At 41.1% G+C, this 16,993-nt stretch overlaps 1 protein-coding gene across 5 annotated transcripts in view; it reads right to left on the reverse strand.

The window, feature by feature from the left end:
- TMTC1 (transmembrane O-mannosyltransferase targeting cadherins 1) overlaps window positions 1–16,993 on the reverse strand; it is a 181,346-nt gene that overhangs the window by 76,944 nt on the left and 87,409 nt on the right. For all 5 annotated transcript variants that reach the window (XM_073321270.2, XM_073321261.2, XM_073321264.2 and 2 more), the window contains one exon: window positions 12,810–12,931. In XM_073321270.2, coding sequence (XP_073177371.1) covers window positions 12,810–12,931 — 122 coding nt within the window. The remainder of the gene's footprint in view (window positions 1–12,809; window positions 12,932–16,993) is intronic.

A 16,993-nucleotide genomic window follows, 5' to 3' on the forward strand; every position in this document is an offset into this window, starting at 1 on the left:
AAATGTTATAAGGAGGTTTAAAAAGAAACAAAACGGAGATCATTCTATATTACATATGATATTCCTTTACAAATAAAAATTACAATTACAATCCATTTGACTGAGGCTATGTCTACACTACAGCCTATGTCACTCAGAGGTGTAAAGAAATCACCCCCAAAGCGAAATAAGTTACACCAACATACATGCTAGTGTGGACAGCGCTATATTGGTGAGAGAGCTTTTCCTGCTGATATAGCTACCGCCTCTCGCAGAGATGGTTTTATTACACCGCTTGGAGAGCTCTCTCGCATCGGCATAAAGCAGGGGTGGGAAAACTACAGCCCATGGGCCAAATCCGGCCCATGAACCATTTTAAGCTGGCCTGTGAGCCAAACCACACGGCTCGGCCCCACTCTGGCCGGGGCGCTGGGTCGGGGGCCGGGCCACACAGCTCCTGGAAGCCGCGGCATGGTCCCCTCTGGCTCCTATGTGCTCCAATGGGAGCTGCAGGGTCGGTGCCTGCGGATGGGGCAGCATGCAGAGTACCTGGCCACGCCTCTGCATAGGAGCTGGAGAGGGGACATGTCATTGCTTTTGGGAGCTGCTTGAAGTAAGCGCTGCTCGGAACCTGCATCCCCATGCCCCAACCCCCTGACCCAGCCCTGATCCCCCTTTCCCACTCTCCATACCCCTCGATCCCAGCCCAGAGCACCCTCCTGCACCCCAAACCTCTCATCCCCAGCCCCATCCCAGAGCCCACACCCCCACCTGGAACCAGCACCCCTTCCCACGCCCCTGCCCCAGCCCTGATCCCCCTCCCGCCCTCCAAACCCCTCGGTCCCAGCCCAGAGCATCCTTCTATACCCCAAACTCCTCATCCCCAGCTGCACTCTAACCCCAATTTTGTGAGCATTCATGGCCCACCATACAATTTCTATTCCCCGGTGTGGCCCTCGGGCCAAAAAGTTTGCCCACCCCTGGCAAAAAGTGTCTTCACCAGAAGTGCTGCAGCAGCACTATACATGTAGACAAGCCTGAGTGGATTATTTCTATTAAATTACACTTTTTTTTTTTAATTTCTGATTTTTTTTCCACCTCAGCTAAGACTTCCATACATATTTTGGGCCTCCAGATTATTTTATTTATTTATTTATTTTATTTATTTATTTTGATCACAAGAAACGTTTTTTTAAGATTTGTTTCTTTAACCTAATTTATCACAATAACAATAAAACAAAGCTTTTTAGCTTTTCCATTAAAGCTAACATGCAAGTGGTAGTAATCATAGTAAATTCAGCCTTTCCCTGAAACCATTTGTGTGTGGCCAAAGTGCAATGTGTTTTTCAAAGGCATGTTTCATATTCAGTTAAAGCAGCTGAGACTAGTCTAGACCAAAAGCACCATGAGCTAATTTTTTTCATCTTTGCAGAATTACTTGGCTCTATTTCCTACATATTTATTGGCTTTCACCAAAATATCTGGCACTAGCATCTCATCATTTCTTGCTTGTGTTATTTTTATTTCTCTTCAGAGTGTTTAATAGTAATGGGCAAAGCCACAAAAGTTAGAAGTCCATGTTTGGATACACATCTGAAAGGCTGAATACTTACAACAGTTATCATTTTATAGCACCTTATTCACCCAAAGCACTGTACAGACGTGAACTAATTAACTAGCTGGATAAATATTATTAACATCTGACAGATGGGGAAAATGAGAAAGAAAGCTGGTGTGACTTGCCCACGGCTACATACTGAGTCACTGGCAGAATCAGGATTAGAATTCAAGACCACCAAAATCCCAACCCTGTGCTTATTCCTCCAGATCACAGCCTCCGCTGAAATCCTGGAGCGGTTAGCATTGCTCCATCAAAGTCAATGGAGATACACCAATTGAGACTAGTTTCAGAGTAGCAGCCGTGTTGGTCTGTATTCGCAAAAAGAAAAGGAGTACTAGTGGCACCTTTGAGACTAACCAATAAATTGGTTAGTCTCTAAGGTGCCACTAGTACTCCTTTTCAATTGAGACTAGCTGAGGATCTGGCCCATTTTCAGATTACTTGCTGTCAGTGACACCTGTGCAATGCCACTGCCTTCACAGGGTATAGAGAGGTATATCTGACTGGCCCTTGTAATCATGCTGATTGATGACTCACAAGGAATAGAATCCAGCTCACTCCCTCTTAACTTCATCAGCTCTGTACGGCTAACAGGAGCATAAGAGCACTAAAAATGTTTTTTTTAGTAAGTATATTAAACAGATACAGTTGGGAATACACACACAGACTCTGGCCAGGCCTACACGACTGCGGTAAATTGATCTAAGCTATGCTACTCCAGTTACATGAACAACATAGCTGAAGTCAACATAGCTATATCCACTTACCGCAGTGTCTACACTGTCCTGTGTCGACGGGACATGCTCTCCTGCTGACTTACCTTACACTTCTCAGGGAGGTGGAGTACAGAAATCAAAGGGTGAGCGCTCTCCACATCTTCACCAGACCACCGCATTGACTGCAGAAGCACTGATTTAGCTCCATAGTGAAGACATGCCCTCTGACTCAGCAAAGCAGCCAGGCATTTGCTTCACTTTATGCACTGAAATGCTTAACTGCTTTGTTGAATAAGTTGGGTGAAATTCTTGCCCCACTGAAGTTAATGGGAATTCTGTCACTGATTTCATTGAGGCCAGGATTTGACTCTAATTGGGGTGGGGTGGGGGAGGATCTTCTATTAGCAGAAGTTATATCAACACTCACAATATCTGTTCTAATATTAAAGGAATGCGAGACAAGTAAGTGGGAATTCAGATCCTCAAGCTTGACTGACACATGGGTTTAAAAAAGTGAAAAAGTGTGGCAGGCGGAGTGAAAATGCATAACATTACATCCACTGAAAAATGAATCAAGGAAGAGAATAATGCCAAAGGCAGGCATATTATAAAACCCATCTTCAAATTATTGCTTTGTGGGGGAAGGTAAGTTCTCTTCAGAATTATTCAGGGTCACAATCTCATGAAAATTGCAAAATTGCACAGACTTCATTACCATAATATGGATCAGTTTCTAGTGTTTAATTAGTATGTTGCAAATGTTAATGGAGGGGTTATACCAGGGGTCGGCAACCTTTCAGAAGTGGTGTGCCGAGTCTTCATTTCTTCATTCAAATTTAAGGTTTTGCGGGCCAGTAATACGTTTTAACATTTTTAGAAGGTCTCTTTCTATAAGTCTATAATATATAACTGAACTATCGTTGCATGTAAAGTAAATAAGATTAAGACGTTTAAGAAGCTTCATTTAAAATTAAATTAAAATGCAGAGCCCCCCGGTCCGGTGGCCAGGACCCGGCAGTGTGAGTACTGCTGAAAATCAGCTCGCGTGCCACCTTTGGCACACATGCCATAGGCTGCCTATCCCTGGGTTATATTAAGTGAAGTGGACACATTAGCAAGGATAGGCAGCAATTTGCTGTATTGTTGTTTAAAGTACAGCATGTAAAAACAAAAGCTTCATGGGGCACTTGGTCTTGTATGAATTTTTAAGAGGCTGATACAAAGAGATTGATCCTTTTGAGAAACCTAGACCATTTTGTCCAGATACTGACTTTCTGGTAAGGTGGCAGAGACATTTATAAGTATGGATCTTACAACTTACCATGGTGTACTTCTGATTCAGTAAATAAACATGGCTAAAAGGCATGCATAGACTCTGGCAGAATCATGCAACCTGCAAGGCAGAGAGTGCTCCTCTTTAAGAGCTCCTGACTCAGCAAGTGCTCCTCAGTGGAGCAACTGGACACACAAAGTGTGACAGTGAACACCTCTGGTGCCTATTGATTCACCACTGCAGGGATAACGGGGTACAGTTTACTCTCTGCTGGGCCTAAGGTGGTAGTTGCAATGGACGAAGGGATGCTTAGAGGGATGCATAGTCAGATTGGCAGTAATTCTGCCACTGTGCTGCTGGGGTTTAACCATTGGAGAGCAGCTTTTATTTTCATCTTGGGCTCCCTAGGACCCCAACGCACAGGACTCCACTATCAAAAGCTGCCTGAGAATGTACTGAATCAGTGATGTAATCAAAATCTGCAAGCAGGACACTTGTTATTGTAATTGATGCATCAGGTCACAGGACTTCTCCTTTTGATGTAAAAGGTCAGTTTCCTGTCCTATCATAGAATATCAGGGTTGGAAGGGACCCCAGAAGGTCATCTAGTCCAACCCCTCATCTGCATTCCTCCTGACTGGCTATATAGTTTACTTCTAACAGAACTTTCATCACTTAAATTTCTGCGAATATATGTCTGAAAGCAAAGCACATACACAGGAACTAGTGGTGACCTGACTGACCCTTAGTTGATCATATCACACTTTCTGCAATAAATATGTGCAACTTTCAACACTTTCTTTTAATTTCATCTTTGTTTTTGTCATTCATGATTCAAAATCCATGGACTGCTAAACTGGGAAGGTTCTCATGGCTGGTAAAAATAGTCAGTGACATAACTATTAGCCAGGAAGAATAAGTGATTGCTTCTGGTGTTTAAACTCTGTAATATTTAGCACACAGGCACTTGATCTGGAAACTGTGCACATGCTTAGCTGGCTCAGGTGGTTGGCTATTTTTAGCAGGGGAGTTTTCTAAAAATCTGGAAGCAAATTAGAAAACAAATGTGTTTGTAAATAAACAAACAAACCCACAGCCAGGAGCCACTGAAATGGGAGTTGTGCAAAAAGTTGAGCAAATCAGAGAAATTGCTCCTACAGTAAGGGTCCAGTCCTGAGAGGTCCAGAGAACCCACAACTCCCATTACAGTAAATGGGAGGTCAGAGTGTTTAGCATCACATCAGAGGTGTTCACCGTCACACTTTGTGTGTCCAATTGTTCCACTGAGGAGCACTTGCAGAGTCAGCGCTAAAGATCCAGGTTATGTTCAATTAGATTCTTCATGACTAGGAACAATACGATTAACTGTTCTTTTCATTTTAAATGCAATTGTGATGTTTTGCACTAAGTGGACCAGATTTTCAAAGTGACCAGCACCAGCAGTTAGAGCCAGATTTCCAGAAGAGGTCAGCATTCAGTGTCCTGAATCTTCTGAGAATCTGGTCACTTATTTTGGTGCCTAAATGGGAACGGAACTTTTTTGAAAATCTGTCCTATGAATTCTGTCCTGCCCCAATCTACACTAATGTTTACAGCTGGTTGGGAAACTATTATCCTGTGAAAACTTTTAACAAAAATTTAAAAAAATCTTTTTGATTTTTTTCAGGCTTTTGAAGATGTACACAAAGTCCTGGAAGGCAGGGTCAAGCTCTACAACTAGTGCATGATCAAAAGGTTGTACAATTCCCTGTTTTTCTAAGTCAAATTAAATTATTATGGGGGTAAAAATCCTAAAACATTTAATAGATTCATAGATATTTAGGCCAGAAGGGACCATTATGATCATCTAGTCTGACCTCCTGCACAATGCAGGCCACAGAATTTCACCCACCACTCCTAAAAAAGACCTCACACCTATATCTATGCTATTGAAGTCCTCAAATTGTAGTTTGAAGACCTCAAGGAGCAGAGAATCCTCCAGCAAGTGACCCGTGCCCCATGCTACAGAGGAAGGCGAAAAACCTCCAGGGCCTTCCAATCTGCCCTGGAGGAAAATTCCTTCCCGACCCCAAATATGGCGATCAGCTAAACCCTGAGCATATGGGCAAGATTCATCAGCCAGATACTACAGAAAATTCTTTCCCGGGTAACTTGGATCTTACCCCATCTAAAAACCCATCACAGGCCATTGGGCCTATTTACCATGAATATTTAATTACCAAAACCATGTTATCCCATCATACCATCTCCTCCATAAACTTATCGAGTTTAATCTTAAAGCAAGATAGATCTTTTGCCCCCACTACTTCCCTCGGAAGGCTATTCCAAAACTTCACTCCTCTGATGGTTAGAAACCTTCGTCTAATTTCTAATCTAAATTTCCTAGTGGCCAGTTTATATCCATTTGTTCTTGTGTCCACATTGGTACTGAGTTTAAATAATTCCTCTCCCTCTCTGGTATTTATCCCTCTGATATATTTATAGAGAGCAATCATATCTCCCCTCAACCTTCTTTTAGTTAGGCTAAACAAGCCAAGCTCCCTGAGTCTCCTTTCATAAGACAAGTTTTCCATTCCTCGGATCATCCTAGTAGCCCTTCTCTGTACCTGTTCCAGTTTGAATTCATCCTTCTTAAACATGGGAGACCAGAACTGCACACAGTATTCCAGGTGAGGTCTCACCAGTGCCTTATATAACGGTACTAAAACCTCCTTATCCCTACTGGAAATACCTCACCTGATGCATCCCAAGACGACATTAGCTTTTTTCACAGCCATATCACATTGGCAGTTCATAGTCATCCTATGATCAACCAATACTCCAAGGTCCTTTTCCTCCTCTGTTACTTCTAGTTGATGCGTCCCTAGCTTATAACTAAAAGTCTTGTTATTAATCCCTAAATGCATGACCTTACACTTCTCACTATTAAATTTCATCCTATTCCTATTACTCCAGTTTACAAGGTCATCCAGATCCTCCTGTAGGGTATCCCTGTCCTTCTCTAAATTAGCAATACCTCCCAGCTTTGTATCATCTGCAAACTTTATTAGCACACTCCCACTTTTTGTGCCCAGGTCAGTAATAAAAAGATTAAATAAGATTGGTCCCAAAACTGATCCTTGAGGAACTCCACTGGTAATCTCCCTCCAACTTGACAGTTCACCTTTCAGTAGGACCCGTTGTAGTCTCCCTTTTAACCAATTCCCTATCCACCTTTCAATTTTCCTATTGATGCCCATCTTATCCAATTTAACTAATAATTCCCCATGTGGCACAGTATCAAACGCCTTACTAAAATCTAAGTAAATTAGATCCACTGCGTTTCCTTTATCTAAAAAATCTGTTACTCTCTCAAAGAAGGAGATCAGGTTGGTTTGGCACGATCTACCTTTTGTAAAACCATGTTGTATTTTGTCCCATTTACCATTGACTTCAATGTCCTTAACTACCTTCTCCTTCAAAATTTTTTCCAAGACCTTGCATACTACAGATGTCAAACTAACAGGCCTATAATTACTTGGATCACTTTTTTTCCCTTTCTTAAAAATAGGAACTATGTTAGCAATTCTCCAATCATACGGTACAACCCCTGAGTTTACAGATTCATTAAAAATTCTTGCTAATGGGCTTGCAATTTCTTGTGCCAATTCTTTTAATATTCTTGGATGAAGATTATCTGGGCCCCCCGATTTAGTCCCATTAAGCTGTTTGAGTTTCGCTTCTACCTCAGATATGGTGATGTCTACCTCCATATCCTCATTCCCATTTATCATGCTACCATTATCCCTAAGATCCTCTTTAGTCTTATTAAAGACTGAGGCAAAGTATTTGTTTAGATATTGGGCCATGCCTAGATTATCCTTGACCTCCACTCCCTCCTCAGTTTTTAGCGGTCCCACTTCTTCTTTCTTTGTTTTCTTCCTATTTATATGACTATAGAACCTTTTACTATTGGTTTTAATTCCCTTTGCAAGGTCCAACTCTACTTGACTTTTAGCCTGTCTCACTTTATCCCTACATATTCTGACCTCAATAAGGTAGCTTTCCTTACTGATCCCTCCCTTCTTCCACTCCCTATATGCTTTCTGCTTTTTCTTAATTACCTCTCTAAGATGCTTGCTCATCCAGCTTGGTCTACAACTCCTGCCTATGAATTTTTTCCCCTTTCTTGGGATGCAGGCTTCCGATAGCTTCTGCAGCTTTAATTTAAAATAATCCCAGGCCTCCTCTACCTTTAAACCCATAAATTCTTCAGTCCAATCCACTTCCCTAACTAATTTCCTTAATTTTTGAAAGTCAGCCCTTTTGAAATCAAAAACCCTAGTTGCAGATTTATTTTTGTTAATCCTTCCATTCAGTTTGAACTGAATTAGCTCATGATCACTTGAGCCAAGATTATCCCCTACAACCATTTCCTCTATGAGGTCCTCATTACTCACCAAGACCAAATCTAAAATGGCATCCCCTCTAGTCGGTTCAGCAACTACTTGCTGAAGGAATCCATCAGCTATCGCATCTAGGAAAATCTGAGCCCTATTATTATTACTAGCACGCGTCCTCCAGTCTATATCTGGGAAGTTAAAGTCTCCCATGATCACACAGTTTCCATTAGTATTTACTTTATTAAAAACATTAAAAAGGGCTCTATCCATATCCAAATTAGATCCCGGCTGTCTATAGCACACCCCAAGCACTATCCCAGGGGAGGCTCTAATAGTTTTCTTCCCCAATTTAATTGTTGCCCAGACAGACTCAGTCATATCCATTTCATCGCTTCTTATTTCTTTACATTCTATCTCATCATTGATATACAATGCTACTCCACCACCTTTACCTTTATTTCGGTCTTTCCTAAACAGCACATACCCTTCAATACCTGTAGCCCAGTCATGACTACTATTCCACCAGGTCTCTGTTATACCTACAATATCTGGTTTCACTTCCTGCACCAGTAACTCTAGTTCCTCCATTTCGTTACCTAGGCTCCTTGCATTAGTGTACAAACATCTTAATTTTTGCTGTTTGGCCTCACTCACATTCTGTACCCTATTAGGCACGGTTATTTTACGACCAGTATAACCTATTAGACTTGTATCTACACTGCCCTTCCTCCTACCTACAGCTGTATCCACTCTTACTTCATTTTCTTTCCACTCTATGCTAAATTCTGGCGTGGAGATTACCTGGACATCTCCCAACCATCTCCCCCAAATTCCTAGTTTAAAGCTCTCTTAATCAGTTGTGCCAGCCTCCATCCTAGAAGTCTATTTCCTTCCCTACTCAGATGAAGTCCATCCCGAGAGAACTGTCCTCTATCCATGAATGCCTCCCAATGGCCATACATCCCAAAGCCCTCCTTATAGCACCACTGCCTAAGCCATCTATTGATAGTCATAATCTTGTCACACCTTTGTTGCCCTTCTCTAGGAACAGGCAGAATCCCACTAAAGATCACCTGAGCCTCAATTTCCTTAAGCGTCCTCCCCAGCCTAGCATAGTCTCCCTTAATACTTTCCAGCGAGAATCTAGCCGTATCATTTGTTCCCACATGAAGGATAATTAGGGGATTCTTTCCCGCTCCCTTTAGAATCCTTTTCAACCTCAGGTCTACATCCCGTATCTTAGCACCTGGAAGACAGCACACCCTCCTATTTTCTGGATCAGCTCTGGTTACAGGCCTATCTATTCTTCTCAGTAAAGAGTCCCCAATCACATAGACCTGCCTTTTCCTAGTGACGGTGCTATTCTCCAGTCTGTCCCCTGTTCTCTCTGGCTGCAAGTTCTTTCCATTCCCATTCTCCCTTGTAATCCTTTTTAACCCATCCTGTATCCTCCTGGGGCTCATATTTGGTGTAATCTCCATTAACTCTTCCCCTTTTCCTATAGGACTAACCGCTCTTCTCTTCTTCCTTGCCCTATCACCTTCAGTGACTACCTGCTGAGCCCCTTCTTCATTTTCCAACTCTGCAAACCTATTCTGAAGCTCTATTTCTCCTTCACTAGCCCGTCTTTTCCTCTGCCTAGTTCTTTTAGTCACATGCTTCCACTGACCACTTTCCTCACCCAGTCTCCCCTCAGAATTCCCTAGTCCTGCTTCCATCTGCAAGTCTGAGCTTTTCCCTTCAGATACCTCATGTCTTTGCTCCATAATCTGCTCAAACCCCTTCCTAAACTCTACCAGACTTTCCACCTGCATCTCCAAACCTCTGATCTTTTCCTCCATCAGCTCTATCAGACAGCATTTCATGCAGAGAAAACTCTTACCAGGTGCCCCCTCCAGGATCATGTACATACCACAGCTTCCACATCCAGTCATCTTCATTGTGTCATCTGCTACATGGGTCACTCCCACTGCCACCTCTGAATCTGTCATAGCCTTCCCACCTAAATCCTGTTAATCTGGGAAACACAAACCACACCAAAACACCACCACCCACAGCAAAACCAAACCCCACACAAGCACCACAAGACAAACTCCCCTTTCAAACTCCCACTCAAACTCCCCTGTTTACAGCTCTGTTTGCTAGCTTCCTTTTTGGTTTACAAACCTTTTACCTAAATCCTTCACTACACTTGAATTTTGCCCATGTAAGGACTGAATAAAACTGCGTAAAGAGTTCAGGATGTGATCCATGGATTGCAATATGCACAACTGTGACACGCACACAAATATTTATAAAAGGCTTTCATTTCAAAAGGGGGTGGAAGAGCACTTTTAAATATAACCAAGAATGATACAATCATCAATGTGTTTTCCACACACTGAGTCAGCTTTCTCACCTCAAAAAAATCTTTCAAATGGGGTGAAATATTCCAATTTAGTAATTGATGTTAGAGCAAAAATAGAACAAAACTCAAGAAAAGTATATTGCATTTGGCAAAATGCAAGCAATGAAACAGTTGCTAAAGAATGTTTCAAATAAAGAACACCGCCCCTCTTTCTCTTATATCCTCAATATTATGTGCCAAGTACCTCGGGGTGGGGAGAGGGGGTAAATAAAGAGATGTCATTGTGGTTTCACAATAGTTATGAATGCTCATGGAAGGCTAACACTCCCCCATCCAATCTGTTTATAGAGAGACAGAAAGAGTGCTCACTGGTATTCAATAACTTTGCAGGCAGTAAATTTAGTTCTCAACACCCTCATGTATATAATTTTTTGAGCATCCTTCCTTCTCCTACAAAGAATCTGGTGACAGAGAGTGAGAGCTGTCCACACACTTTCTTTGATGTGACAATTAACGGCCATGTTAGTTCTTCATTTTAAATTTCAGTTCAGTGGCCTGCCACCTGGGGTGAAAAAAGGTTGTAAATGAGGAAATGAATGGTCTCTAGTGGACTGAAAACAGAACAGGACCCAGGGACTCTGACACATACTCACTCTTAGTGTTTACCATTTAACGTCTCTGCCTCAGTATCTCCTCCTAAAAAAGGGAGTCACTTTAATTACCTACTTCACAGGTTGTATGTTTGTAAAACCCACAGAAGGATGAAAAATATTATATAAGCAGCGTTCCTATGCACATATTAAATATGCTCATATTCCTTCCGCAAAGTCCTCCTGGAGCATTGCCTATTTGTCCTCTTTCATTACCACCAACTTCAAAAGGCACGCCGTGATATCAATAATCTCATCTGGAGTAGAGCTAGATGCTGGCGTCTGCAGCACTTCAAGCCCTTGCTCTTTCCACAGCCAGAAAAGTGAGAGAACAACACGGCAGTGTGTTAGAAGCAAGCTGGTCTGCTTGTTTCTCAATATCTATTTTAACAGCTTTGATGGGTTTCTCCATTTAAAATAATGGACAGTAACAAGAATCACGAGTTGTGGTGATGATTCCCAGAATAACTCAGAGGGCCAAATCTCACTCACCTTACCCATGTGAACAGTCTCATCGAACTCAAGGGGGTTACTTCTGTGAATAAGGTAAACAGGATATGGCCCATAAAACAAACTGATATAATAGGAGGCAGAAATATATCTCAGCTATGTAAAACTATAGACTCTGGCCCCAGTCTATCAAAGACCAGAGAGTAGGCCTACTGAAGTCCATGGGACTACTGATAGGCATAAAATTAAGTAGAAACACGAGCCTTTGCAGGATCAGGACTACAGAAAATATTTTTCCGGGTTTTCTGTTTTTATTTGCTTTTTCAGCAATCCAATTTTAAAAAGTAGGGGGAAATAAAGCAGTTATTTCAGCATAAAGCAATCTGGGGTTTAGGGCCATCAGCTCTGTAAGTTCAATCACCATGAAAGATAATGGGAACTGAGTATGCACCTGATGGTAAAACTGAGCTCTTAGAATGTAAACATATGGCTACAATGCTATGAAAATGTAATTCTATTTATGGCTGGATCAAGCAGGCAATCACTAGTTGCATCTTGGATGGTTGGCCTTTCCTACTGCTTCAGCCTTAGATCTGGATATGATGGAGATACAAGGAGTAGTTCAAAACTATGCTGCTTGCAAGAGCAGCAAGAAGCACCAGAACCCCCTAGCAGCTAGTCAGTCTAGAATGTAAATTATATCTAGGTGGAAACTAGGGTGAACTCAAATTTGCAGTTACAGTTGAGGAAGGTATGGGAGTCTTCTCCTACCTCCACCCATTAGACTATAAACTCTTTCATAGGCCTTGATCCTGCAATTGATAGTGCATGGGCAATGGGACTGTGTGGGTGAAACAGTCCACCTGCAGCAGCAGAGACTTAGATTATCAACTTTTTAGGAGATGGACCTTGTCTTCCTTTGTGATTATACTGAATCTAGCACAATGAACCCCCTTGGCTATTAGTAATATATAAATAGTAATAATAATGGTTAACCCTATAAATACTATGCTTACATTAGAGAACATGGACAATTTAAGTTGACAATATTGCTTAGCGAAACAGCACAATTCGTACAAACACAAAAGGACAACGTACAAGAAACAACACGCTGCTTCCCTTTGTACAGATACTTTCAACCACATTCAAAAAAATTCGTAACAGTGGAATGGAACTAGCTTTGATTCTGCCAAGTAGCCTGCCTTGACAGGCTACATATTTCCTGATGTTGCTGCTCAAAAATTCAAACGTATATTGTGCTTGGACAAAAAATAAATAAAATATAATGTCTGAATCACAATAATAAGCGAAAAATTAAAAAAAAATCTTACCTGCTTTTACAAAATGGGTGAGAGGGTCTCATTATAAAGGAATTCAATTGCAATAATTACCTTGGCATGTAAAGGACTCGCTCTGCCACCACAAACCCCACCCTGAAGAAGAGGTTGCTGGCTGGGATAAATGGGAAAACCAGGAACAACAAGCCAACTAAAACTTCTCTATGTTCCAGTTTCTGCAACAACACAATAGTGAAATGCATGTGAATGAAAAAGAAATCCAACTTCCAATCAACATTAAGTTGCCCCTCTTCCATTTTCAGATTCTTATTAATAAAATAAATTAATCAGATTAATGATTGATCAATGTACTGCATTGAAAACAGGAATTATTCCACACTGCAGTTCCTTACATTTACATATTGTTTGTGTATTGTGCAGTTGACATACCCATAACACGTTTATTGTTTGAATTACACAAACATCAGATACAATACAGTGTGTATTACTCTTGGCAACATTTCTGAGGTCAGTTTTACTGTACATCGATATTTAAGATTGCCTGTAAATTACCTCAGAAAGTTACAATGTGCAACTGAAATATTATATATGAAAATAGTGGGGGTGTACACATAGACACACATGTCTGTGTTCAGTCTCAAGTTTTTACAATTAAGAAGTGACAGCTATATCTGTAATGTTCTGTATGAAGAAAATTAACCCAAAACTGCACATTAATACAGTCTTTTTATCCCTTTGGAGATTTATAAAATTTTAATTATACTTTATCATACAAGATACTTATGTCCAATACAGTGTTCAACATTTGAGGCATTCTGTACATTAATATTAATGTCTTTGGTCCATACTGCTGTTTTTAAGGTTTGCTTGCTATGAGTGGAGAAATGAAATTGTCACATGTGATTTTGTCAAAACTATTGTGATTTGCACAGCTGCTCCAAATACTGCCAGACTACAAAGGCCTCAGTCCTGATCTGGAGGGACCACAGACTTTAGAGATGAAGGCTAATTCCATTTCTCTACTAGCTCCAGTCCAATTGGATGAATCAGTTTGTAATGTCTGCTGTTGCTCACTAAAGATCAAATTAAGGTAATCAAACTCACTATTTAAAAGCTGAGAATTTAGGTTTCTTTAGATGAAAGAACAGAATTTAGTTAGTTAAATCACCCAGTCTAGACATTTGTGCCTTCTTGTGCTGGCCAATAATACCCTAGTTTAATCAGTCATTGTTGTACCATGCCTAAATGATGGGGAATTCATTCTGTGAGGTCTAGCTTTGTAACATTTAAAGGCAGATGCAAATTGACTCACTTAGTCTTTTCAGCTTTTCTAATCATTTTGGTCTATTTCTCAGTGCTGGAGAGCCTATTTGCCTTACAAAGCTTTACATGAAGGGATCTAAAAATGGAAATATCAAACAAGGCCTACGTAGCAGTATGCAGCCCAGCAAAAGACCTAAGGCCAAATTCTGCTCTCACTTACACCAGTACAATCTGCTTTGGCACTGCACTGGTGTAACAGACATTGACCCATGGCTTAACAATAATTGCTAGATTTCATCACATATGCACTGTAAGTATGTTTATTGAGCATATAACACTTGCAGTGCTACAAACAAATTGACTGCAACGGTTCCTTATGTTAAGTGCCTAAGCTCCCCTATATAACAATACTAGCAAGTAGAAGTAAACACCACGTCAAGCACAAAACTGATTACTCTTCCCACAGACTCTACAGGACTGACCAGATAGCAAGTGTCAAAACTGGAACAGGAAGTGGGGGGTAACAGGTGCCTATGTGAGAAAAAAGACCCAAAAATCAGGACTGCCCCTATAAAATCAGGACATCTGGTCACCCAAGACTACCTTTTACAAAAAATTTAGATTCATGAAATTTGCAGTTACCACACTTCGCAAAACTTGTGAGAAATCTCTGAAGAAAGAACCACCACAGCACTAGCATGAATTGTGCAATGTAGGAGGAAGACACTTTTTAATGGGGGGGGGAAAACACTGTCTAAATAAGTAACCAAGAGGAAGATGAGGAGTCTGAATTATAGAATTTTCCTTGTCACAGATGCAAGAGAAAGCAGTATGATATCACTACATTTTTTTTAAAAAAAGATCAAGTTGTTTTGTAAAATTTTTCATATTAGAAAAAAGTTCATTTATCAACAATAAAACTTTGTTTGAAAAATGCCAACCAGCACCAGTTGCCACGAGGATGTTGTACAATCACAAATGGGAGGGGAAGTGATCTGTGCAGCTGTCCACAGGATCGAAGGTGGTCCATGAGAACCTCTCCATCAAGATTTTTCAATTATGAAAAATGTTTGAGACCCACTGAACTAAGGTTCACAACTTCATTATAGGGAAGGGAAATCTTGTTATCCTCATTGAACAGATAGGGCACAGAGAGGTAAAAGTGATTTGCCCAGGTTCAGAAAGGAAGCCAAAGGCAAATTTCGGCGTACAAGTCATATCCCTGGCCTCAGCTGTAAAAATACTCTCTAAAAACTAAAATGCACACTCATCTTACCCTCTTTTTAATACACTTAGACAGACACCACCACCATCCTGCAAGAATTTTGCATAGGGCCCGCAATAAAACATTATGAATTTGCTTTGTAGCCACAGCAGCAAAGTTAGATACACTGTTCACAGAGCTGAGACTGAGATCAGTCCATTAAGTTGATGAACAAAGAGATGTATTGTAAGGACATGGAATTACAAGAACAATCAAATTCCATTCAAACCACAGGAAGTAGAAAACAAATAAATTAAACGTACGTTGAATGGAAAAGGGTAAGATACATATATCAGTTAGGCTGAAGTGGGCGATCTAATCTCCTCACTTCTCTGTATAAAGTATCGCAGCGCTGTCTGGATGCCAGGGAGCCTTGGTCATTCAATCCCTCTGGCGGGGTTCACAAAGAGTGGCAGAACAAGCATCTACATCACAGAGGGGCACAGCACATGTGCAAAAGAGCCCAGTGACACTAGTATCAATATTGTGAAAACACCATGCTGCTAGTTACTTCTAAAATAAATAACATTACTTGACAGCTAACAGTGCCCTTTTTAAGGAAGTCAGCTCAGGCTGAAGAGTTCATTAAGAGGCTGGTTCCTGAAGGCCTTTAGGTCTGAAAGTATTAAAGTCAATGTTATTTGACTCCATGTGAACTCTTGCTTTACAAGGCAAAACTTAGGGTCAAAATTCTATTAAACTCCTTTAAAATCTTCTACTCACTTGTTCTACCCTAGTGTTGTGGAATAACATCCCAAAGGCAGTAATGAATCAGTCTACTTTTCTGCAGAGGAACCAAAGAACATTTTTACCTCTCTGTCAGCATGGCAACAACAAGGAGCCTGGTGGTACCTTAAAGACTAACAGATTTATTTGGGCATAAGCTTTAATGGGTAAAACACCACTTCTTCAGATGCATGGAGTGAAAATTACAGATGCAGGCATTATATAATGACACATGAAGAGAAGGGAGTTACCTCACAAGTGGAGAACCAGTGCTGACAGGGCCAATTCGATCAGGGTGGATGTAGTCCATTCCCAATAACAGATGAGAAGGTGTCAATTCCAGGAGAGGCAAAGCTGCTTTTGTAATGAGCCAGCCACTCCCAGTCCCTATTCAAGCCCAAATTAATGGTGTTAAATTTGCAAATGAATTTTAGTTCTGCTGTTTGAAGTCTGTTTCTGAAGTTTTTTTGTTCAAGTATAGCTACTTTCAAATCTGTTATAGAATGTCCAGGAAGATTGAAATGTTCTCCTACTGGCTTTTGTATGTTACCATTCCTGATGTCCGATTTGTGTCCATTTATTCTTTTATGTAGGGACTGTCCGGTTTGGCCAATGTACATGGCAGAGGGGCATGCAGGCACATGATGGCATATATCACATTAGTAGATGTGCAGGTGATTGAGCCTCTGATGGTGTTGCTAGAGTAGATATGGGGACAGAGCAGGCAACAAGCTTTGCTACAGGGATTGGTTCCTGGGTTAGTGTTTCTGTGGTGTGGTGTGAAGTTGCTGGTGAGTATTTGCTTCAGGTTGGGTGGGGAGGGAGGCTGTCTGTAAGCAAGGACTGGCCTACCACCCAAGGTCTGTGAGAGTGAGGGATCATTTCCCAGGATAGGTTGCAGATCATTGATAATGTGCTGGAGAGGTTTTAACTGGGGGCTGTGCATGATAACCAGTTGTGTTCTGTTATTTTCCTTGTGGGACCTGTCCTGTAGTAAGTAATTTCTGGGTACCCATTTAACTCT

This window comes from Lepidochelys kempii, chromosome 1 (genome assembly GCF_965140285.1).
Source record: "Lepidochelys kempii isolate rLepKem1 chromosome 1, rLepKem1.hap1, whole genome shotgun sequence".
NCBI classification, from domain to species: domain Eukaryota; kingdom Metazoa; phylum Chordata; order Testudines; family Cheloniidae; genus Lepidochelys; species Lepidochelys kempii.